We start from the raw sequence: 25,291 nt of genomic DNA, 5'->3' as shown, positions 1-25,291 counted from the left end.
CTTTGCAGGTGTTTAATAAAGATTTGTTGGCTTCTCAAAAAAAAAAAAGAAAAAACCCATCACGAACTGTTTCCCCATGGGTAAGTAGGGAGAGTTGTACCTGCCCAGCTCACCTCACTGGGCTGTTGTGAAACTAACACAGGGCTATGAGAGCCTCTGTGAGGGGTAGGGCCCTGTGCAGAGTGACTGGGTTTCTTGGAAGAAAAACAAGGGATGCAGGAACCCAGAGGAGCCAAGTGATCTGCCTCTGATCACAACTCTTCCTCTTCTTTGCCTGTTTCACTCATTCATTCAACATATATGGATCAAGCACCTACTATGTACCAGGGAGTCTTTTAGGTCCTGGGGACACAGCAGTGAACAAAACCAAACTCTTTGCCTTCATGGTACTTCCATTCTAATGGTTGGAGAGACACAGACACTAAATGAAGTTGGACAAGGCCCCACCTCCTCCAGGAAACTTCCCCTGACAACTTGGTCCCCACCTCCTGGGTTAGGCATTCCCCTCTGGACACCCCTAGTCCAGTAATCACACTGGACAATGATATCCGACATGTCTGTTTTATCACAACCCGTGGTCCTCTTGAGGACAGGGACCTTGACTCGTGTTTTCTATCCTTGGCACCAAGCACAGGGCTTGGCATCTGGTTAAGACTCAAGACACTTTTGTTCAACAAACAAAGGAATGAAACAAATGGAGTGATTTACACCCTAGGCTTCTAGTTGTTGACTCATTCAACAGGTTTTGTCAGGCAGCCTCCATGGGCAGGTGTGGATGGGTGTGGTTGCGAATAAAGAGATAAAAAGTTTCTGTCTCTTGCCCTGAAGGATGGTATAATGTGAAAGGCAGGAGAGAGGCCAGGAGGAGGGAATGACCACCTACTGAACAGGAGCCCCAGTACATGCTTACCTCTCGAGCAAAGTAGGTATTAGTAACTTTTCACAGGTTAAGAAAGAGGTTCATAGAGAGCCAATAACATGCAAGAACAGTGGGGCTGATGTAGGTTTGAGGTCAGCCCAGGCCTACTTTCCCACTGTAATCAGGACACAAGGCAGGATTTGCTCTGTCCCCGAGGGGCAGTCTGCATAAAACGAGGGCTGCAGACCCTCAGAGGTGGGAGAGGTTGCTGAACTGAGGTCCATCTTAGAGGAGGAAGCTGCCCACTGTACCTTAAAGGTGGGCATTTGGCGGGATGGGGACTGGCAGTGTGGGGGTGTACTCTCTGAAGGTGTGAAAGTCCTAGGGCCCTGGGAAGATGTCCTTGGAAAGCTCTGAGGCCTGCTGATGGGCAGGCAGGGGAGGGTGGAGTAACCATCGCTGCTTGGGCTCCCTGCTAGAGCATACATTGCTGCAAACCCCGTGGCACCTCAGGTACAGCTTGGATTAGGTTGATGTCAACTGAGTGAATAGATCTTTTTCTCCTGACTCCTTGGGCAAGTAATCAGAGTTGTCATCTCAGCCAGATCCTAGCAAAGGACCTGCCACCTTCTGAATGCTCTTTGTGGTACCCAAGTTGCCCCAGTTTTATGGAGAGGTGTCCTTGACCACTGAGCAATCCAAGGGCCTGCCTGTTGAGATAGTTTCTCTTTGAAAAGAAGTTTGCTAGCTGCTTTCCTCAGACTGAAAGGGGAGTGGATCACATGCCAAAAGTAACAGGTCTACGTACAGGGTGCTGATGAAAGGCTTCACACTCTGGAGTCAAAATGTCTTCAGATCCCTTCTCTGCCTTCATGGCTTGTTGATCTTAAGCAAGTACTTTATCTTCCCTAAACCTCAGTCTTCTAGTCTGTAAATGAGGGCTACTGGTACCTAGATCATCCAAGCCCCACTTGGGTGGTCTTTCCCCTGCCCTACTCTCCCCTGCCCTACAAAACTGGACCTGCCCCTTTAGGCTCTGAGTTTTAACCATGCAGAGATAGAAAAGGTCAGGGTAAACTTCTGGGAGAAAGGAGGATGCAGACTGAGACTGTTTGTTACCTCACAGGAGTACAAGCTGCGATGACTCGTGAGCTGAACCAAAGAGCTGCAGTTTACTAAAGTATTGTCAAGTAGCATGCTAGCTTCTTAAAATACTTCCTATTTAATCCTCAGTGAGGTATTCTTACTTTCATTCTAAAGATGAGGATACAGAGGCTCAGGATGATTGATTGCATGTCTTCATGCAGGACAACTTGGGCAAAGCAGGTGTATTCTTTAAGACTCAGTTGCAAATAAATACGGAGAAGGCAATGGCAACCCACTCCAATACTGTTGCCTGGAAAATCCCATGGACGGAGGAGCCTGGTGGGCTGCAGTCCATGGGGTCACTAAGAGTCGGACACGACTGAGCGACTTCACTTTCACTTTTCACTTTCCTGCATTGGAGAAGGAAATGGCAACCCACTCCAGTGTTCTTGCCTGGAGAATCCCAGGGACGGGGGAGCCTGGTGGGCTGCCATCTCTGGGGTTGCACAGAGTCGGACCTGACTGAAGCGACGCAGCAGCAGCAAATAAATAAACTGCTATGGAGCACTGCAGGCTACAGACAATGGGGTCGCACAGAGTCGGACACGATTGAAGCAACTTAGCACACATGCACGCCAAGTGGAAAGGGATATCATACAAGACTTTAAATGCTTCTAAAATAACAAGAAGGAACAGGGAGCTGGTTCTAGAAAAGGCCTCCAGGAATAATTCCAGGACAAACCCACAGAACTGACCAGCCTGGGGAGTTGCTCCCTTTGCTTCACTTGGAAAGGTGGAGAATCTGTAAGTACTGGCTCCAGACCTATGCCAGATCTGCAAGAAAAAAGAAAAAAAAAAAGATGCTCCAAATTTTGACTCTGGTTCCACAGCTGATACTGTTGCAAAAAAGGCTGACTTGGAGCCTTTGGCCTTCTTATTTCCACCTCCCAAATCTCACCCAATTGTTTATGGATTGCTGCTGCTAAGTCACTTCAGTCGTGTCCAACTCTGTGCGACCCCACAGACGGCAGCCCACCAGGCTCCCCCGTCCCTGGGATTCTCCAGGCAAGAACACTGGAGTGGGTTGCCATTTCCTTCTCCAATGCATGAAAGTGAAAAGTGAAAGTGAAGTCGCTCAGTCGTGTCCGACTCTTCGAGACCCCATGAACTGCAGCCCACCAGGCTCCTCCGTCCAGGGGATTTTCCAGGCAAGAGTACTGGAGTGGGGTGCCATTGCCTTAGGAAAACCATATTCACAGAGTTCTAGCTGCAAGGGAGTCTGGGAAATGTAGTTTTTCTCACAGTGCCAGAAGGCATGCTAGGAGGAAGCAAGGGATGTTGAGTACCAAGCCACCATTTCCATAACCCTTCCTGCCAATGCAGAGCTTGTGCATGGAATTACTCTGCTCAGGGCCTGCTCCTGTTCACATACCATTAACTTGAAGGGGGTAGTGTGTGTGTGTGTGTGTGTGTGCCTGACATAGGTTTTAATGGATACTTCACTAGAGCCCTCATTTCATGGAGCTCCTATTCCAGAAGAAGGCATTCATGGGAAACTCCAGGAAGGCGTTCCAGTGCCAGGAGGCAAGAATATTCTCATCTTTCTCTTTTGAAAATCTTTTATATGTATGTATTTATTTTTGGCTGTGCTGTGTCTTGGTTGCTTTGCACAGGCTTTCTCTAGTTGTGGTAAGCGGGGACTACTGTTCGTTGTGGTGCATGGACCCCTCATTGCGGGGGCTTCTCCTTTTCCAGTTTGCAGGCTCTAGAGCAAGGACTCAGTAGCTGGGGCACACAGGCTTAGGTGCTCCATAGCACGTGGAATCTTCCCAGACCAGGAATGGAACCCATGTCCCCTGCATTAGCAGGCGAAATCATATGCACTGCACCACCAGGGAACTCCTCAGTTCTCTCTCTTTTAAAGAGCTTTAAGTTATAATACACATACTGCATAATTCATCCATTTAAACTGGACACTTCAATGGTTTTTAGTATATTCACAGAGTTGTGTAACCACCATGATCTTTTTTTTTTTAAACCATTATCTATTCTAAAATATCTTCGTCACACTAAAAGCAGACACTCCCCATTTCCCACTCCCAATCTCCAGCTCTAAGCAACCACTAATCAACTTTCATTTCCATATATTTGCCTATTCTGGATATTTCATATAAATAGGATCATACAATATGCCATCTTTGTGACTGGTTTCTTTCATTTAATATAATGTTTTTATTGTTCACCTTGTCATGCATTAATACTTCATTCATTTTTATAGGTGAAGAATATCTCATTGGAGGAATAAACCACATTTTGTTTATTCATTCAATTGATGGACATTTGGTTTCCTTTTTTTTTTTAATTGAAGTACAGTGGATTTGTGGATTGTTTCCACTTTTTATTTATTGTAACTAAAGCTGTTATGAACATTCATATACAAGTTTCTGTATGAACATGTTTTCAAATCTTTCCAATGTATATATCCATATTAGAAATTTGAGTCATGCTGTAACTGTTTACATTTTTGAAGAACCACCAAATTATTTTCCACAGTGGCTGTACCATTTTGCATTCCCACCAGCAATGTTAAGTGTTCCTATTTCTCTGTATTATCATCAACACGTCTTTTTATCATATTTTTAAAAAATTATAACTATTCTAATGGGTGTGAAGTAGTATCACGGTTTTGATTTACATTTCTCTAATGACTTATAATGTTGAGTTTTCTGTTGTTGAGGATTTTTTATATGGTTATTGTCCATTTATATACCTTCTTTGAAGAAGTGTCTGTTCCTATCATTTGCCCATTTTTTGATTGGATTATTTACCTTTTATTAGTGTTTTCCTTTGTCTATTTTTCCCCAAACATTAAGCTTTTTATTTTGTATTGGGGTAGAGCTAATTAGCAATGTTGTGGCAGTTTCAGGTGAACGGCAAAGGGATTCAGCCACACACATACATGTACCCATTTTCCCCCAAACCCTCACCCATCCAGGCTGGCAGGTGACACTGAGCAGAGTTCCATATGCTAGACAATAGGTCTTTGTTGGTTCTCCATTTAAAATATAGCAGTGTGTACATGACCTTCCCAAAGTCCCTATCCTTTCCCCCTGGCAATCATAAGTTTGTTTCCTAAGTCTGTGAGTCTCTTTCTGTTTTGTGAGTAAGTTCATTTGTATCACTTCTTTTTAGATTCCACATATGAGGGATGTCATGATACTTCTCCTTCTTGACTTACTTCACTCAATGTGATACTCTTTAGGCCCACCCATGTTGCTACAAATTATTTGCTCTTATTATTGACTTGTAACATTCAGAAAACGAAGATCATGGCATCCGGTCCCATCACTTCATGGGAAATAGATGGGGAAACAGTGGAAACAGTGTCAGACTTTATTTTTCTGGGCTCCAAAATCACTGCAAATGGTGACTGCAGCCATGAAATTAAAAGACGCTTACTCCTTGGAAGGAAAGTTATGACCAACCTAGATAGCATATTCAAAAGCAGAGACATTACTTTGCCAACAAAGGTCCATCTAGTCAAGGCTATGGTTTTTCCTGTGGTCATGTATGGATGTGAGAGTTGGACTGTGAAGAAGGCTGAATGCCAAAGAATTGATGCTTTTCAAGTGTGGTGTTGGAGAAGACTCTTGAGAGTCCCTTGGACTGCAAGGAGATCCAACCAGTCCATTCTGAAGGAGATCAGCCCTGGGTGTTCTTTGGAAGGAATGATGCTAAAGCTGAAACTCCAGTACTTTGGCCACCTCATGTGAAGAGTTGACTCACTGGAAAAGACTCTGATGTTGGGAGGGATTGGGGGCAGGAGGAGAAGGGGACGACAGAGGATGAGATGGTGGATGGCATCACTGACTCGATGGATGTGAGTCTCAGTGAACTCCGGGAGTTGGTGATGGACAGGGAGGCCTGGCGTGCTGCGATTCATGGGGTCGCAAAGAGTCGGACACGACTGAGCGACTGATCTGATCTGAAGGGTTGTTTATATTTCTGGATTCAAGTTCCTTACCATATAAATGATTTGAAAAATTTTTTTTTACCTTTCTGTGAGTTGTCTTTTCACGTTTTTGTTTTTTAAACATCCTATATCAACTGGATAACAGTATCAGGACTGCTCATTTTTAAAAAATTATTTCTTTATATTTGGTTGCTGGGTCTTCATTGCTGCAGGCCAGCTTTCTCTACTTGGGGTGAGCGGGGCTACTCTCCATTGAGGTGCGTGGGTTTCTCATTTTGGTGGCTTCTCTTATTGTGGAGCACAGGCTTTAGGGCTTTAGTAGTGGCCACGGGCTCCGTGTCTCCACGGAATGTGCTGATCCCCGGATCAGCAATATCTATCCCCTGCATTTGCTGGTGGATTCTTATCCACTGTACCACAGGGAAGTCTTCACTTTTTTTTTTTTATAAGAAAACTTAGTTTACTGAAATATGACTGCAATATAGAAAAGATGGCTAATGAACTAGATTGCAAGATATTAATACTCTACACTTTTCATGTTCTTCTTTTAAAAAATAATTTATTGGGGTGAAAGTCACATAACATAAAATTAACCATTTTAAAATGAACAATTCACTGCTAGAGCCTGGTGGGCTACAGTCCATGAGGTTGCAGAGTCGGACATAACTGGGCGACGAAGCATGGCCCTGGACATTCAGAACATTGTACCACCGCCACCTGTATTTAATTCCAAAACGCTTCCATAACTCCCAAGTAAAATCCCTTACCCATTAAGCAATTTCTCTTCATTCTCTCTTCCCCTCAACCCCTGACAATGTCCAATCTGCCATCTCTATGGATTTATCTATTCCAAAGATTGTATAAATGGAATCATATAATATGTGGGCTCTTTTTTTGGACTGCACTGGGTCTTCATCGTGGCGTGCAGTCTGTCTGTAGCTGCAGCGTGTGGGTTTAGTAGCCCCACAGTATGTGGGATCTTAGTTACCCAACGAGGGACAGAACCCACATCTACTGCATTGGAAGGTGGACTGACTTTCTGCATTTGATTTCTTTCACTTAGCATAGTGTTTTGGAGGTTCCTGCACATTGTATTCTATTCTATTGCATGAAACTGAAAGTGTTAGTTGCTCAGTCCTGTCCAACTCTGCGACCCCATGGACTGTAGCCCACCAGGTTCTCTGTCCATAGATTCTCCAGGCAAGAATACTGGAGTGGGTTGCCATTTCCTTCTCCAGGGATATTCCCAACCCAGGGATCTAAACCAGGTCTCCTGCGTTGCAGGTAGATTCTTTACCATCTGAGCCACCAGGGAATTTGTTTATCCATTCACCTATTGACGGACATTTAGACTCTCTACCTTTTGGCTATCGTGAACAGTGCTACTAAGAACATACAAGTATTGTAGATGAACTTGTTTGAACACCTGAATATGTGTCATATCCACAGATGTACTTGTTTGAATAACTGAATACTTGTTTGTATTCAGTTCTTTTGGTAAATGTCTAGGAGTGGGATTCCTGGGTCATATGGTAATTCTTTCACTTTTTGAGGAATCACCAATCCATTTTCCACAACAGTTGAACCATTTTGTAGCCTTACCAACAATGGATGAGTGTTCTGATTTTTCTACATCTTTCTCAGCACTTATTTTCCTTTTTTTTAAATTATAGCCATCCTAGCCTTTTCATTTCTTGATGGAATTCTTGGAAGCACGAAAGTTTTCAGTTTTATAAAGTTTAACTTACCTGTTGTATTATTCCTGATCTGAGAGGAAAAGCAAGAAGGCTTTCATTATTATATGTGATGTTGGCCACTTGCCTTTTTTAAATTCAGATTCTTTTTATTTTCTTATTTGGCTGTGTCAGGTCTTAGTTGTGGCACGCAGGATCTTTGTCGCAGCTTGTGGGACCTACTTAGTCCCCTGACCAGGAATAGAACCTGGTCCCTCTGCTTTGGGAGCACAGAGTCTTAGCCACTGGACCACGAGGGAAGTCCTGGCCACTTGCTTTATGTAGACATTCTTTGTAGGGATGAGGAAGTTCCCTATTCCTAGTTGAGCGAGTGTTTTTATCATGAAAGAGCGTTGGATTTTGTCAAGTGTGTTTCCTGCATCTATTGAGATGATCGTGTGGTTTTTGTCTTTTATTCTACTGACATAGTGTATTCCATTGATTAATTTTTGGATGTCAAACCACTTCTGGTATAATTTTTACTTGGTCCTGGTGTATAATCTTTCTTTGGTGGTGTTGGATTATATTTGCTTATATTATGTTGTGGGTTTTTGCATATATATCCATAAGAGATATTTGTCTATAGTTATCTTGTAAGGTCTTTGGTTTTGGTATCAGAGTAATACTGGCTTCATAGAATGAGTTGGGAGTTGTTCTCTTATATTTTCTAGTGGATTTTGTCAAGAACTGGTGTTCTTTGACTGTTTGAAGGAATGTGGGTCATATCCACAGGAAAGAGCTAGGGCTCTGGGACCCTGGGCAGAGGCGGCTGAATCTGGCACACAGATCTGTCCTGATTGGCAAGCACATTATTTTAAGACGATTGAACCAACTTAAAAAAAAAAAATCTAGAGATTTCACAGAAGAATCCTGATTTTCGGATTCTCTAGAGGAGTTAGAACCTTTGGCAGCAGTGGCCTGTAATTATGCTGAGTCATGATGAATGGCCCAGGCTCACTTGTTTGCCTCAGTCCCCACCTTTCCTTGTTAATCCTGACACCAAGGCTGAGTGTCAGGTACCACTTGTATCCTACTCTCCTTGGACCACTTTTTGTTAAGCGTATGGCCACTGTAGGCATTTGAGTGGATGCTACCTGGTGTACCTTGCTGGATCTTTGTTTATTTATCAAGTGGGGACATGAATAATTCTTAGCTTGGGACATTTTGAGGAAGATTAAAATGAGATGATTTAAAAAAAATTTTTTTTTTTCACTGATCTGGGTCTTCATTGCTACTCAAGGACTTTCTCGTTGTGGTGGCTTCTCTTGTTGCAGAGAACAGGTCCTAGGGCACCCAAGCTCAGTAGTTGTGGGGCACAGGCTTAGTTGCCCTCCCTTGACATGTGAGATCTTCCCGGATCAGGGATGAAACGCATGTACCCTGCATTGGCAGGTGGATTCCCAACCACTGGACCACCAGTGAAAGTGAAAATCTCCTAGTCATGTCTGATTCTTTGTGACCCCATGGACTATACAGTCCATGGAATTCTCCAGGCCAGAATACTGGAGTGGGTAGCCTTTCCCTTCTCCAGGGCATCTTCCCAACCCAGGGATCGAACCCAGGTGTCCCGCATTGCAGGCAATTCTTTACCAGCTGAGCCACAGGGGAAGTCCAAGAATACTGGAATGGGTAGCCTATCCCTTCTCCAGCGGATCTTCCGACTCAGGAATCGAACCAAGGTCTCTTGCATTGCAGGCAGATTCTTTACCAACTGAGATATCAGACCACCAGGGAAGTCCTTAAATGAGATGATTATAGAGAGGTTTAGCATACAGAAGGTACTCAATAGATTTAACCTTTGCTTTTTGCTGGCTGCACAGTATTCTGTTGAATGTATGTACAATTCTTCTAATGGTGGGCACATAGGGGAACATCAGTTTTTCTCTGACACAAGGCTGGATAGGATATCTGTGTATATGGTAAGCATAAGATGGTTAAGAGTATATTATCACTACTGGATTTGAATCCCGGCTGTGTGACCTCTTTCTGTCTCCTGTCCTCTTGGAATGGCGAGATGAGGGGATAAGTAGGATGAACCTAAGATGTCATTTGAAGATATATCTACAGAGCCTCTTAGTGAGAGTGCAAAAACTGGCTTAAAACATTCAAAAAACTATGATCACGGTATCCAGTCCCATCACTTCATGGCAAATAGAGGGGTAAACAATGGAAACAGTGACAGACTTTATTTTCTTGAGCTCCAAAGTCACTGCGGACAATGACTGCAGCCATGAAATTAAGACACTTGCTCCTTAGAAGAAAAGCTATGGCAAACCTAGACACCGTATGAAAAAGCATAGACATTATTCTGCCAATAAAGATGCATATGGTCAAAGCAATGGTTTTTCCAGTGGTCATGTACAGTTGTGAGAGTTGAACCATAAAACAAGCTGAGCACTGAAGAAGTGATGCTTTCGAATTGGAGAGAACTCTCGAGAGTCCCCTGTACTGCAAGGAGATCAAACCAGTCAATTTTAAAGGAAGTCCACCCTGAATATTCATTGGAAGGACTGATGCTGAAGCTCCAATACTTTGGCCACCTGATGCAAAGAGCTGATTCGTTGGAAAAGACCCTGATGCTGGGAAAGATTGAAGGCATGAGGAGAAGGGGGCAGCGGAGGAAAAGATGGTTGCATAGTATCACTGACTCAACAGACATGAGTTTGAGCAAACTCCAGGAGATAGTGGAAACGGAGAAGCATGGTGAGCTACAGTCCATGGGGTTGCAAACAGTTGGACATGACTTAGTGATTGAACAACAACAGCTACTGTTTTGTCCGCAGAAGGGGGGGAAGGTCACAGGTGGGTGCAGGGGTACATGCAAGGGTCTCGAGCCCCTTCTGCAAATGTGAGAGCTGATGTGCCCTATCTCAGAATCTCCCCGCCCTCGGGTGTGAAGCCAAAGCCCAACTTGTTGCATCTGACTGACAACTGGGCTGTCCAGGGAGATGAGATAAGTGGGTGTCAGGCAGGAGGAGGCAGGTGTCAACCGCAGAGCAGGGGGAGGTGAGCACGCCTGTGGACTGGGTTGAGCTCCCCACCCTCAACCCTGTTGAAGTCACAGAGTTGCTTAACCTTCTGAAGCAATGATGGCCCCAGACTCCCCCATATCTTGACCTGGACTCCTGACCTGGTGCCCCTCAAAATTATCCATACAGCAGAGCTCCAGAACCCAGGCACTGAGCCAGCCAGGAGCTCAGCTGACTGTCCTCAAGGCTGGAGGTGGCGGTGGTTATGGATTGGAGAAGTTTTTGAGGTTTTCAAAGAGGAAGTGAGGCTTCTGCTTGTGGTTCTGCTGTGTTTCTCTTTTTACTGCATGAGCCAGCCCAACACTCCTGGCTCTATGTTGCTTCCCAAACCTCTTAATGATTGTTGTTCAGTTGCTCAGTCGTGTCTGACATTTTGCAACCCCATGGACTGCAGCATGCCAGGCTTCCCTGTCCTTCACTGTCTCCTGGAGCTTGCTCAAACTCATATCCATTGGTGGGTGATGCCATCCAACCATCACATCCTCTATCATCCCCTTCTCTTCCTACCTTCAATCTTTCCCTGCATCAGGGTCTTTTCCAATGAGTCGACTCTCCACATTAGGTGGCCAAAGTATTGGAGCTTCAGCTTCAGCATCAGTCCTTCCAGTGAATATTCAGGATTGATTTCATTTAGAGTTGACTGGTTTGATCTCCTTGCTTTCCAAAGGACTCTGAAGAGTCTTCTCCAACACCACAGTTCGAAAGCATCATTTCTTTGGTGCTCAGCCTTCTTTATGGTTCAACTCTCACATCTGTACATGACTACTGGAAAAACCATAACTTTGACTAGGTAGACCTTTGTCAGCAAAGTAATGTCTCTGTTTTTCATATGCTGTCTACGTTGGTCATAGCTTTTCTTCCAAGGAGCAAGGGTCTTTTAATTTCATGGCTGCAGTCACCACCGGCAGTGATTTTGGAGTCCAAGAAAATAAAATCTGTCACTGTTTTCATTGTTTTGCCATGAAGTGATGGAACCAGATGCCATGACCTTCGTTTTTTGAATGTTGAGTTTTAAGTCAGCTTTTTCACTCTCCTCGTTCACTCTCATCAAGAGACTCTTTAGTTCCTCTTTGCTTTCTGCCATAAGGGTGGTGTCATCTGCATATCTGAGGTTATTGGTATTTCTCCTGGCAATCTTGATTCCAGCTTGTGCTTCATCCAGCCCAGCATTTAGCATGAGGTACTCTGCATATAAGTTAAATAAGCAGGGTGACAATATACAGCCTTGACATACTCCTTTCCCAATTTGGAACCAGTGCATTGTTCCATGTCCAGTTATAATTGTTGCTTCTTGACCTGCATACAGATTTCTCAGGAGGCAGGTAAGGTAGTCTGGTATTCCCATCTCTTGAAGAATTTTCCACAGTTTGTCATGATCCACAAAGTCAAAGGCTTTCAGTTCAGTTCAGTTCAGTCGCTCAGTAATGTCTGACTCTTTGTGACCCCATGGACTGCAGCACGCCAGACTTCCCTGTCCACCACCAACTCCCAGAGCCTGCTCAAACTCATGTCCATTGAGTCAAAGGCTTTAGCATAGTCAATAAAGCATAAGTAGATGTTTTTCTGGAATTCTCTTGCTTTTTCTATGATCCAACAGATGTTGGCAATTTGATCTCTTGGTCCTCTGCCTTTTCTAAATCCAACTTGTACATCTGGGAGTTCTCGGCTCATGTACTATTGAACCTAGCTTGGAGAATTTTGAGCATGACTTTGCTAGCATGTGAAATGAGTGCAATTGTGAGGTACTTTCAACATTCTTTGGCATTGCCTTTCTCTGGGATTGGAATGAAAACTGACCTTTTCCAGTCCTGTGGCCACTTCTGAGTTTTCCAAATTTGCTGGCATAATGAGTGCAGCACTTTCACAGCATCATGTTTTAGGATTTGAAATGGCTCAACTGGAATTCCATCACCTCCACTAGCTTTGGCCCACTTGATTTCCCACTCCAGGTTTTCTGGCTATAGGTGAGTGATCACACCATCATGGTTATCTGGGTCTTATTTTTGCTGACTGTATAGAGCTTCTCCGTCTTTGGCTGCAAAGAGTATAATCAATCTGATTTCGGTATTGACCATCTGGTAATGTCCATGTGTAGAGTTGTCTCTTGTGTTGTTGGAAGAGGATGTTTGCTATGACCAGTCCCAAACCTCTTAATGATAATAAACCTTTTTAAAAAAAGATTATTTATTTGGCTGTGTAAGGGTCTTAGTTGTAGCATGTGAGATCTTCCGTTGCAGCGTGAGGGCTTCTCTCCAGCTGTGGCCCTCAAGCTCCAGGACAGGCAGGCTCAGGGTGGGGCTTAGTTTCCCCAAGGCATGTGGGATCTTAGTTCCTGGATGAGGGATTGAACCTGCGTCCCCTGCATTGGAAGGCAGATTCTTAACCACTGGACCACCAGAGAAGTCCTGACGATCAGTCTTGAGAGTTGCATACAACTCATTATTTCAGCAACATCCCGCAAGCCTTCTGGTAAGCGGACTGTAAATTCTAAGCTCTGGGTCATGTTCCTATGGGATATATTCCCAGCAACTGGTTCAATGCCTGACACACAGTTGTTGTCAACAAATATGTGCATGAATAGGTAAGTGAATGAATGGCAGATTCTCAGGGCACTTGCAGGGTGCCAGCTGCTAACTCTACAGCTCATTTCCCTAGTACTTGACTTGGGCCTCCATCCATCCATTTTTCTGAAGAGCCTTTGGCCACTGAAGGGAATCCAGACCCTACTGTGCTACATCTGTAGCCCTTTTATCTCTTCACAGGCGCCCCTCTAGCAATTCTTCCCTCAGCTCTCCTTCCCCTCTGGGACATTGCAGCTCCATGTTGGGTCATGCAGTCTTGGGCCAGTCACTTTCTTTCTCTGAGTTTCAATTTTCTTGTCTATAAAACAGAATATAATAGCATCCAGGGTCATCGTGTTGATGGACTTAGACCAAGCGTGTCGAAGTGCTTTGCAGGGTTCCTGGCACATGGTGAGGGCTTGAATGCCAGAAGCTATTATTGCTGTGCTGTGCGGACTGGTGTGGGGGCAAGACTGCTTTGGAGGAGAGCAGCGGTCTCCAACCAGGGGTTAATGAACAAAGCAATAAAACTGAATGTAATTCATCTCTCCAAGTGTGCTGCCTAAATTCTGGTCTTCCAAAGGGAGCCAGGAACATTCATCATCAGCTTTTAGGAAACTGACTTGCAGATACTTGCCTAACGAGGCAAAGATTGACGTACAATATTAACAGTAATCCACATTTGTCAAGCGCTTGCATGGGCCCAGGCGCTGTCCTCAGGGCTTTACATGAATTATCTTGAGGAATCACTGAAAGAACCCTAGGAGGCAAACGCTCTTATTATCCGCACTTGACAGATGGAGAAAGAGGCAGAGAGGTTAAGTGACTTGCCATAAGGTCACAGAGCTGGGATGAAATCCAGCAGAGGTAACATTCTTTAAAAAATATCTACGCGGTGCTTCCCTGGTGGCTCAGTGGTGAAGAATCTGCCTACCTGTGCAGACGACGCGGGTTAGATCCCTGATCTGGGAAGAGCCCGCTTGCCTCAGATCAGCTAAGCCCATGTGCCACAACTATCAAGCCTGTGCTCGAAAGCCTGGCAGCTGCAGCTACTGAGCCCACGTGCTGCAACTGTGGACGCCCCACGCACCCTAGAGCCCATGCTCTGCAAAAAGAGGGGCCACTGCAATGAGAAACCCTCATATTGCAACTACAAAGTAGTCCCCGCTCACCTCAACTAGAGAAAAGCCCCCACAGCAATGAAGACCCAGCACAGCCAGAAATAAATAAAATGATAAATACATACATGTATATTTCTCCAATTCTTTTCTGTTATAGGTTAATACAAGATATTGAATACAGTTCCCTCTCAGATCAGATCAGTCGCTCAGTTGTGTCTGACTCTTTGCGACCCCATGAATCGCAGCACGCCAGGCCTACCTGTCCATCACCAACTCCCGGAGTTCACTGAGTCTCAACGTCCATTGAGTCAGTGATGCCATCCAGCCATCTCATCCTGTCTACTATATAGTAAATTCTTTTACTATATATTTTATACATATATAACTAGGGATGTGTTCATCTATTTTATACATAGGGATGTGTATCTTTTAATCCTACACTCCTAATATAGCCCTCCCCCTCCTCTTCCCCCTTTTCTTACCATAAGTTTGTCTTCTATGTCTGTGAGTCTGTTTTTGTTTTGTAAATAAGTTCATTTGGATTATTTTTCAATTGCACATTTAAGTGATAATCATATAATAACTATCTTTCTGTGCCTGACAGTTAATATTCTAAAACATTGTGCATATTACCTCTGTATGGAAATACTGTCCAGTCTTGTGTGGCACAGGGAAAAAATGGAGCCCACCACCCGACTCCAGTACTCCTGCCTGGAAAATCCCATGGACGGAGGAGCCTGGTAGGCTGCAGTCCATGGGGTCACTAAGAGTCGGACACAACTGAGCGACTTCACTTTCACTTTTCACTTTCATGCATTGGAGAAGGAAATGGCAACCCACTCCACTGTTCTTGCCTGGAGAATCCCAGGGACAGGGGAGCCTGGTGGGCTGCAGTCTATGGGGTCACACAGAGTCGGACACGACTGAAGTGACTTAGCAGCAACAAAGAAATGCTACATATTATGTCCACCAGAGGGCACACATGCACTTCTCTGCAGTAGAATACTATACAGTCAGGAAAAGACAGGAGGCAGATGGTGTGCATGTTCTGGCATGAAATGATGGCCACAGTAGACTGTCAATAGAAAAAGTTACAGAATAGTGTTATCATATCATCTATTAATATTCATGTATAAAAACAAAATTTAGGAGTTCATTTATTGTTTGTAGATTCATGGATAGATGTCTGGAAAGATTAACATCAAACAAATCACACTGACCTCCAGGAAACTGGGAAGGAGGGAGCTTCCATTTTTTTCTTTATATTCCCTGCTGCTTGAATCACTGACCATTCATCTGTATTATCTTGTAATTCACAGAAAGATGAAGAAAGTAAGTGCACAGTGGACCAGGGGTTTGAGGATCCACGTCCACCCCTCCAGCTCTTCTGGTCCAGATGCTTATTCTTTTCTGAGGCCCCCTCGTGTCTTCTGCTCATCCCTGAAGGCCCCTTAACCCTACCTTCCCTCCACAATCACTTCCCAAGCCCTATCTGGTCTTAAAGGACTTGTTTGGCCTGGGTCTGTCCTCTGGGTCCAGGCACTGGTGTGGTTTTTTTCCCCAGTTAGGAGGCCAAGATCCTACCCCTGTGCTACCCCCGCCCCGGGGGATGTGGGACACGGTGACCTCACAGTTAAGCCAGTGACACCATAGTGGACCTGGAGGCTGATGAGGCAAAGGACCTGGCAGGTAGAGGCCATTTCCAATGGAAACTTGAAGGACTGTGTCCTCCTCCCAGGACACTCCTAGCCAGTCCTTTCAGGGGTGGGAGACCTGAAAGTCTCCACAGCCATTTTGGTTCCTAACCAAGAGGTTGTACAGACTTCTCTGTGAGTTGGGAGCAGAGTGTGATGCCAGGAGGAGGGAGTGGAGTTGGCAAATGGAAGACAAAGGTGTATGTGAATCCTCCTGGGAGATGGGGGGCACTCCCGTGGGCGCTCAGTGAACTTCTTGCTCCCCTTGATTGCAGCACAGCTGGAGGGGAGGCAGGCTATGACCTGGGAGGCTGGGAGGGCTGTAGCTTTTGGCGGGGGTAGAGTTCTGGTCAACCAAGAGGGCAAGGAGCACCATGGGAAGGGCTCCTTTCAGCTAATCTGAAGGATGCCGAGAGGGCAACCAGGATGGGGGTAGAGGGAGGAGAGGATGGGGGATGATCTGGGCCCTGGGAATGGCACATTTGAAAAGAGCATGAGGGACAGAAATGAAGCAGTGGGGGTGGGTTGACTCTGCCAAGAGACAGTGGAATCTGAGGGTTGGCACCAGATAGCACTTAGCTATTTGCTGTGTGTCTCTGAGTGAGTTGCTTACTCTCTCTGAGCTTCTGTTCCTTCATCATGGGGATAATAAAAGATGAAATAAGAACATTTATGAAGCCCCTAGCTTCACAATAAGTGCCAATACTTTGGCCACCTGATGCAAAAAGCCAACTCACTGGAAAAAACCCTGATGATGGGAAAGATTGAGGGCCAGAAGAGAAGGGGGCAGCAGAGGATGAGATGGTTAGATAACATCACTGACTCATTGAACATGAGTTTGAGCCAACTCTGGGAGACGGTGAAGGGCAGGGAAGCCTGGTATGTTGCAGCCCATGGGGTCGCAGAGAGTCAGGCACAACTTAGCGACAACGACAAGCACAGCGCCAGGCGTACAGTAAGCTGTCTGTAAAGGCAGCTCGTTACTCTAATCCTCGAGATAGTCCAACCTGAGCCTGACGCTTCATCTATTCTGGGCACGTAGAGTGCAGAATTCATGGTTGTACACTACAGAAACCATTTCTGGAGGATTTAAGGAGAGGAGGAAGTCCCTTGGTGGTCCAGTGGTTAGGACTCTGTGCTTTCACTGCTGAGGGCCCAGGTTTCCACAGTTCAGCAAAGAAACAACAACAATAGAGGCAGAGAAGAAATTCCCTTAAAAGATGCTGGAGGAGCGCAGAGAAGTTCTGGGAAGGCTACAGAGCCGGGCTTGGAGAACAGGCTGGATCAAGAGAGGCTGGACAGCCCAGAGAGGACTGTGTGACCTGCCTGAACCCCTTTCTTTGAAAATCTGCTCTCTTGGAAGCTGACATAGCACCATCCACAGAGTGGGCTCCGTCAACCTGCCACCTCCAGACCACTGGCTTCTGATCACAGTCTGGATGGGTCCATGTGGTCAGTCTGGTCCATGGCACGTGCCTGCAGCATGTGTTTGGGTGGGGAGGTCGAAATTCAGCCTGTTGCCTTTCGGCTTTTATAGTAGAATGTGCCTTCTGCCTCCTTCCAGCCTCTAGTGAGAGAAAGTTCCAGATGCTGGGCATCCAAAACACCTGGGAAATGTCTACATGGGAAATGAGAATAAGTAGAGAGTGGTCCCTGTCCTTGAGATGCAGACATGTAGGGGTCAGTTATGCAGGTAAACGATGGTGACAGGAAGTGGTGGGGGCCATAGTGCAAATGAGTACCGGCCAGGGGCCAAGCTGGCAGAATAATAGGTCCCCTTGCTCACATGGAGAGTTCGAGGCGTCCCTGTGCCTTCCATGACAGCTGGTGGCATGGCCAGATGGCGCCTGAGGCTTGGGCTGCTGCACTGGGCCAGGCACTGTGGATACACCAACCAGGGGCAGAATTTGTGTGAGGGCGGGGGAGACGAATCCTTTTCAGCTCTCGGCAGTGATGAAGTTGCTCAGCTGGAAAAGCTGTTTCTGGCCTAAGGGGTCTCCCTTTTCGATATCTAGTCATGCTTCATAGGCATTGTGCCATGTCTCTGACTTATCTCTCACCCAGTGGGGGCCTCAGCATTCTATCTAAATTGGAGAAAATGTTCCCAGGACAGAGAAATCAGAGGCGGGATAAGGAGGAGGAAGATGTACTTGCTACCTCCAGGGCCTTTGCTGTGCAAGATCAGATTCCTGCTCACCCCCCTGCTGCTCTCTGTTTCCTCCTACGCTGCCTGCTTTTGTCTCTGCCTGTTCCTGTCCCTGCCACTGCCATTGCTGTCTTCCCTGCCAACCGCCCGTCCCTGTCTCAGCTGGGTCCCCTTCCCCAAAGGACCCCAGCTCCAGCCTTTGAGCCCTGCTCTGTCCCCCTCCTGCTGAGCCCTTGGGGTTCCCTGAGAGCCACAGCTAAGGCTCTTCTATCTGCCCCCATCATCATGGGGGGTGGGGGATGGAAGAGCCATCATCCCCCACACTCCATCATCCCCCACACTGAAATTCCGGTAGCCCCAGTTTCCTGTGGCCCCAAACTCCTGCAGCATGGTCTCAGGTAGGTAAAGGCTGGTGGGCGGCTCGCCCGTGTCTCAGGTCCCAGAGGGCCCCCTGCCTGCCTGCCAGCCCCCCTCTTCCTATTTGTGGCAACTTCAAATGTAGCGCTTTCCTGTCACCTCTCACACCCACGGGGGCCTTAGACACAGGCAGAGGCTGGCTGCCCGCCTGCCCAGCGGCTTCCTTCCCCAGCCAGAGAGGACTTCTGCAGAGGCAGGTGAAGAGCCCCGCATGGACCGCGCCTCCTCCTGGGGTGTTTGGAGACCTGGGGCGGGGTGGGGAGGAGTCAGGGGAGAGGGAGAAGAAACCGGGTTTCAGAGGAATGAGACAGCCATGCAAGGGTGCCAGGCTCTGAGGGGCACCAGGGTTACGGAGGGAAGAGGGGGAAGGGAGGAGAAGGAGGGGAGCCTTGGGGCTGTGCGACCCTCAGTGAAGTGATTGGCAGAGAAGGGAGGTGCTAACTGAGCAGACAGCTGTCACCGAGCAGCTTCCTGTCAGGCTAGTCAGGACCGGGGGACCCTGCGCCCACTTGCTCAGACCAGCCCAGATGAGGAAGCTGAGCCTGGGCAGTCTAAGTGGCAGGACACTGGGGCTTCCTCAGCTGCCCCCCAAAACTGGTAGGTGAGCTAGGATGTAGGTGGGGAGCCTGTGGTTGATAGAGTCGTGGAGACATGAGCCCCTCCCAGCATGGAAGAGAGCAGCCTCTCAATTCCCTGTGGCCCTGAGGACATCTGGAATATTTCCTCAGATCTTAAGCTCACTTGAAGTATCTCCATGAGGACTTCTCTCGCTCCTGTCTTCCCCGGGGTGGGGGTCAGGCCAGTTCTACCCTCTGCCTCTGACTGGCAAGTCTCCATTCACTCCTCTTTTTGCCCCTGCTTGAGGGCGTGGTTGGCTTCTAAATGTCGGCGCCGAGAGGGTCCTTTCATGTCAGCCAGTCCAACCCTCCCATTTTGCAGATAGATAAACTGAGGCCAGGAGAGGCAGTGACTGGCTCAAGGTCACACAGTGATTTCCTGGGAGAGCCGGCCCTGGAAGTCAGGCTCCTGTTTGGAGGACCTTCACTGCTCACCTGTGACTGACCTATCTTCCCAGGAGGTGGCAGGGGCATGAAGGGGGAGCCCGCTCCAGAGCTGGGTTGTTGCCACAAGACCAAGCCCCCAGGGAGCACAGGGGATTCTCTGTCCCCCAACCTGGACTCCCAACTCTGCCAAGATGGCCAGGTAATGTGAGGTCCCGGTCCTATCTCCGAGCCCAGGATGCTTCTGGAAGGAGGGGAGGTTAGGAAGAACTGGGTTGGGGGGCGCTGGTGTGGAAATCTGAAGGGACCTGGATTCTCCTGGTCCTGAGCACCTCTACCCTAGCACCTCACAGGAAAGCGCCCTTGGAGGTGCCAGAGACCCTCTCCCATGCCCCAGGGCCAGACTGGGACATGCAGAGCTGAGTGTCACAGGGGCCTGGGCCTTGGAGGAGGCTCAGGACCCTCCTGTGGGGTGCACAGTCTTCCATGAGGGGTTTTTCTCTTAAGTTCACCTCGGATCCATTGAGAACACGGTAGATAGTCTGAGACAGAGTGGGATGAGGGTGGTGAGAAAGGATGGGTAGGAGGGAAGAACAGGGCAGGGTGGGGGGTTCTGGGGCAGGGGGAGGGCAGTCCTGGGGGTGGACGTGTAAGCCCCTTGGAAAGGAAATGTGGATGAGGGAAGGGGAAGCCCTCTGACTGATGGACATGGCAGAGTTGAGTATGTGTGCGTGTCGGGGGCGGGTCTTAGCTTCTCCTTCCCCTTTGAAAATGAATCTAGGGGTGGGGCCATCTCAGGGGACTCCCAGTCCCTACCCTCCAAGCCCCTTCCCTCTGCCTCCCAGGTCTTCCCAGCCTTCAAGCCACATCCAGACACACTGGATTCTCATGGCCAGTCCTGGGCCAGCTGGCTGTGCCCATGGCCACTGGCACCGGCCAAGTCTGCCCTGCTGGCCTGCCCCCAGGGCCTGGACCTATACCTGTGTGCCCTGCAGTCGGCAACCCTGGCAACAGCCCCGCGGGGTCTCAGAGAGGATGCTTTGAGCGCACGTAAGCTCGGGGGCACGGGGCACACCCGGTGGAGGTGGGACGTGGGGGCAGGTATTGTTAGGTTTGAGGAGGAGAGACGGAGCAGCCCAATGTCACTGCTGAGGATGGAGCCTCAAGTTTATGCTACTTCCACATTTTGATCCGGACCTCTGGCCTGGGCACGTGTGGAATGCTCAGATGGTGACATCTGGGCAGTGGTTTTTTCTCAGGCATGGGTGTGGGATCTGGTGGAGGTGTAGCCAAAGTCCCGGGCGTTGCGGGTGGGTGCTCTGCCTAGAACACTTGAGCTAGAGGGGCCTGTGTTATAAGGCAGGAAGCTTGCTTGGGAGGCAGGGAGTCGGGGGGTGGAGTCTTGGTTCTGCCCCTTCTGGCTCTATGACCTCGAGTACACCACAGAAGCCAGTTTCTGCTTTCACAAAAGGACCATCTCACTACACCTCTGTGATTATTGCTTACAGTACACCGTTTCCTTACGCAACTCAAACTGGAGGGCAGGGACCATGCTGCTGTGTCCAGCATGGAGTAAAGCAGCCCAGTAAAGTTGGTTAAGTGAATCAGTGAGGATCCAAGCAGACAAGCTACTTTTGAATATCGACACACATTTAGTATTTTACTTGACATCACTCCTCGTTGAACTCCTACCTCACTGGCTGTTGCACCTCACTCTCCCTTGTGATCTCTCCTTGACTTCCCTTCCTGAGTCTTCCCACGCTCCAGAATTCAGTCCAGGGCTACCTTCTTGTCCCTCGCCTCATCCCTTCTCCTCCTTCTCTCCTCTCCTATTCTTCCCCTCTCCTCTTCTGTTCTCTTTAGCAGTTTGTTGAAACTTCCTGCGATACTAGAAAGGTTCTACACTTGTGCTATCTGACACCTGAGCCTTTTAAATGTGGCTAGTAGAAGTGAGGAGCTGATTTTTTTGGGGGGGTACTTAAAGGTGTACGATGGCTACCATTTTGGATACAGCAGATCTAGGGCCATCCTTTATGTGATCTCATTTGGGCCCGTGGCACCCAAATTTCTGTCTCCAGCTCAGGCCACTCCTTTAATCTCTAAACCAATTCATCCAACTGGCTTCCGACTTCTCTACCTACATGTCTAACAGGCTTCTTGAATCCTTTTTGCTCCCTGAAATGGTTACACACTGCACAAATGCCAGCCTTTTTATCGGCAAGGGTGATGGCAGACCAGGAAAGCCCAGAGAAAGGAGCTGCCATGCAGGCTAGAGTCCTCTCCCAGCTCGGAGCCGGGAAGGTTAGGTGCAGAGCTGACCTTGACTCCAGGCTGGGTGGCCCTCACCATCTTCCTTTTTCTGCTCAGGGCACCTGCCACCAAGGCTGCCTGCCGGCTTCTTCAGTGATGAGAAACTCCCAGCCAAGTGTCCTCTGAGCAGGGACAAGATGGGAAGCCAGACAGAAAGAGCTGGCGAGGGGGCCCCCTGCCCATCCTTCTCTCCTCCCAACAGCTCTTCCCCAAATTCTTGGCAAAATAAGAAGAGTCCCTTGGCTTTCTGCTCCTGCCCCCCAACCCCACCCAACTCCAAAGAACTCTCCTCCCACTTCTGCCCATTCTATCCTGCCTACCCATTTTTCCTGCCTGCTCCTTACCTGGTCACATATGGGAGCCTACCTTCAGTGCCGTGTGCCCCCCGCTTCAAGCTGCCCCAAGACACCCCCTATGCCACCAAGGCTGTGCCCAGCTTGCTGATTAATGTCAATGAGTCCGAGCACCCCAGCACCTCGGGGGAGACCCTGCACTCCTACCCAGGGGCCTGTCAAGACTCCGGCCAAACCCAACCCTCCCAGAGCCAGAATCCGGGTCCTGCCGCTGCCAGGACCTACTCCATGGGGCCAGAGCGGGCTGGCAGGGCGGCTGCAGGAAAGCGGGCCCCACTGGGCTCCCAGGCTGGCTCTGCAGCACTGCCTTACCCGCTGAAGAAAGAGAATGGCAAAATCCTGTACGAGTGCAACGTGTGCAGTAAGAGCTTCGGGCAGCTCTCCAACCTCAAGGTATCTGCCTCCGGGCCCCCAAGGTTCCCACTGGGCATCCTTCGATGACCCTTTCCCATCCTGCTTCAAGAATCAAGGACCTGGGGCAGAGGGAACTCCAGTGCAGCCTCTAGGGTCTGTGACCTTGGCTGCTTCATTTGGCCCTGCAGTTTCGTATCTGTAGAGTGGAGTCCTCTCCACACCAAAGACTGTCCATGAGATCATCTCATTTCAGCTAAAAATAGAGAATCCGAGGAAAGACGTTCCCAAGGTTACCTTGATATAAGGGTGCAGCCAGGTCTCCATCTGAGTCTCTCAATATCTAGGGCAAAGCCCTTTCTTGAAGAGTCATCCTCTCTGATTCCCTGGTAATCCTCCTCTTGTTTATTTATTTAAAGGTCAGGTCCGGGAACAGGTGAATTTTAGTGAATCTAGACCTGACAACCAGCCTTTTTCAACTGGGATCCAACACAACAGCAGTGTGCTGTAGGCGTCATTATAGGCATCGTCCAGCAGGGGGCAACCATGGACATATCTCTGTATCAGCCAAGCTCTGACGTTAGGGGCAAGTTGACACCTGCTGAAATAGAGGAAAATTTACTGGTTGTTGGAGAACAGACCTTCTGCATCCTCTAGGGCATGAGTTCTTAAACGTTAATGAGCCTCAAACCACTTGGAGAGCTGGCCCCAGCCCTCGGCCCGCCCTAAGCCCCAGCCCCAGAGATTTCAGTTCAGCTGGTCTGCGGGTGGGGCCTGAGAGTCTGCCTTTCTAACACCGTCCCAGGTGATGCTGATGCTGCTGGTCTGTGGACCACACTTTGAGAAGCACTGCACAAGATATATATCTAGGGGGTACACGTGGGGTACCCCTTACCTGGCCTGCTGACCACGGCCATCTCCATCTTCCCTCCAGCAGGGCAGCAGAGAGCTCGAGGGGAGCCTGGGGGATGGTAGATTGGCCTTCAGGGAGGTGATACGGAGGCAGGGGGATTGAAAGGCCTTGATGCCGAAAGGGGGTCCTGCGGGGATGCGGGTAGAGATTTGAAGAGGATCCCTGGCCCTGACGGGGGGGCTCTGAGCGGTTGACAGCATTTCTCCCACACCTGGCTCAGGTCCATCTGCGTGTGCACAGTGGGGAGCGCCCATTCCAGTGTGCCCTGTGCCAGAAGAGCTTCACCCAGCTCGCCCACCTGCAGAAGCACCACCTGGTGCATACTGGGGAGCGGCCCCACGAGTGCCCGGTGAGACCCTCCACCCCCTCCCCTGTCCTCCTGCAGGCTGGGGAGGAGTTCTAGGCCCCTGGGGGATGGCACCTGTGGCCTCCATTCCTTCACTGTCCTGACAAGATGGAGCTAGGGCAGGAGGCAAAGGTTTCGGGGAGGAGGTGGGGGGGAAAGGGAAGGGCCAGGGTGTGCTATTGGAGGACACTCCCTGGGCCTGGTGATGTATGTCTGGGGTTGGAGAAGAATGAAGCTGGAGGTCCTGGGGAGCAGACACCCACTGGTGACTTTCCAGCATAGTCGGAGGAGTTAATGCTAGCGTGTGTGCAGTCTATAAACACTACTGATAACATCAGCTCAGTGTTAGCTCCCTCCCTCTTCGAGCTTCACCATGTCTCCAGGGAGATTGGAAGGGCCAGAACTCTTTCCCTGTTTTACAGAGGCAGAAACGAAAGCAGCATGATGGTGACAGTCTAGGCTACCTGGGTTCAAATCTTAGCTCTGCCTCCAATTTGCTGTGTGAGCTTTGGCTACTGGCCTCACTCCTCTAAGCCTCTGCATGTTCCCTGTTAATACAGAAGTAGTGCTTAGTCCCGATTTTCCAGTCCTGAAGACCACATAAGACCGACTCCTGGCACGCGGCAGCTCCCAGTAAATGTTAACTGCGTGCACAGAAGCTGCAGCCCCACGCTTAAGGGTTCTATGTGATTATGTCATTCAGTCCTCCATGGCTACAAGATTACGTATTAATAGTCTCATGTCAGCCATCAAGAGTGCAAGGCTCAGAAAGGGGAGGTCTCCTGTACAAGGTCATGCAGGGAGTAGAAGAACCAGGATACTAACCCAGTCTGCCTGGCTCCAATGTGCCAGATACTGTGGTCCCAGGGAGGAATCATGGGGGAAAGCTTCCAGGCCTGCATCACAGGGAGGTGGTGGTGTTGGGAGGTTGTTTTCAAGATGGGGAGTGGGGAGCAGAGATCCTGGGTGACCCAGGCAGGCAGAGCTGATACCAGTGCCCATTCCCATCAGATGTGTCACAAGCGCTTCAGCAGCTCCAGCAACCTGAAGACCCACCTGCGCCTGCACTCGGGGGCCCGGCCTTTCCAGTGCAGTGTCTGCCCAAGTCGCTTCACCCAGCTCGTTCACCTGAAGCTGCACCTTCGTCTGCATGCCCCACGGCCCTGCGGTCTGGCTCACACCCACCTGCCCCTGGCATCTCTCACCTACCTTGCCCGCTGGCACCAGGGGGCCCTAGATATTCTGGCAGCGCCATCAGAGAGGCAGATGGACCGGGACATGGACAAGGTCAAGGTGTCCTCAGCATCCCAGGGCAAGTAAGGGCCTGAGCCATGGTGCCAGGACTGCCCTAGGGAGGGGACAAGGGCAGAGCAATGAAAGGATTTTCTCTACGATGAA

General features: G+C 48.7%; 1 protein-coding gene across 2 annotated transcripts; it reads left to right on the top strand.

The window, feature by feature from the left end:
- The first annotated feature begins 18,694 nt into the window (after nt 1-18,694).
- On the top strand, nt 18,695-25,291 carry ZNF683 (zinc finger protein 683). Of its 2 annotated transcripts, none has more exons than XM_086329764.1 (6): nt 18,695-18,816; nt 19,695-19,822; nt 20,466-20,670; nt 21,988-22,676; nt 23,768-23,896; nt 24,905-25,291. In XM_086329764.1, the coding sequence occupies exons 2-6, from the start codon at nt 19,709-19,711 to the stop codon at nt 25,211-25,213; spliced, it is 1,446 nt and encodes a 481-aa protein (XP_086185890.1). In that variant the 5' UTR covers nt 18,695-18,816; nt 19,695-19,708; the 3' UTR covers nt 25,214-25,291. The 2 variants fall into 2 exon arrangements, with proteins under 2 accessions (XP_086185890.1, XP_086185883.1); XM_086329757.1 differs by lacking the exon at nt 18,695-18,816 and adding an exon at nt 19,007-19,216.

This window comes from Bos grunniens, chromosome 2 (genome assembly GCF_055505025.1).
Source record: "Bos grunniens cultivar Pamir isolate PY7600 chromosome 2, Bosgru_T2T1.0, whole genome shotgun sequence".
Classification (NCBI taxonomy): domain Eukaryota; kingdom Metazoa; phylum Chordata; class Mammalia; order Artiodactyla; family Bovidae; genus Bos; species Bos grunniens.
This window is presented reverse-complemented; position numbering and strand designations above follow the sequence as displayed.

Excerpts from the sequence above, each read along its gene's own strand:
- ZNF683 (XM_086329757.1), top strand. The coding sequence starts at position 19,147 with ATGAGGAAGCTGAGCCTGGGCAGTCTAAGTGGCAGGACACTGGGGCTT. Across the intron at positions 20,671-21,987 it reads AGAGGATGCTTTGAGCGCAC|GGCACCTGCCACCAAGGCTG; the intron begins GTAAGCTCGGGG and ends TTTTCTGCTCAG. Across the intron at positions 23,897-24,904 it reads AGCGGCCCCACGAGTGCCCG|ATGTGTCACAAGCGCTTCAG; the intron begins GTGAGACCCTCC and ends CATTCCCATCAG.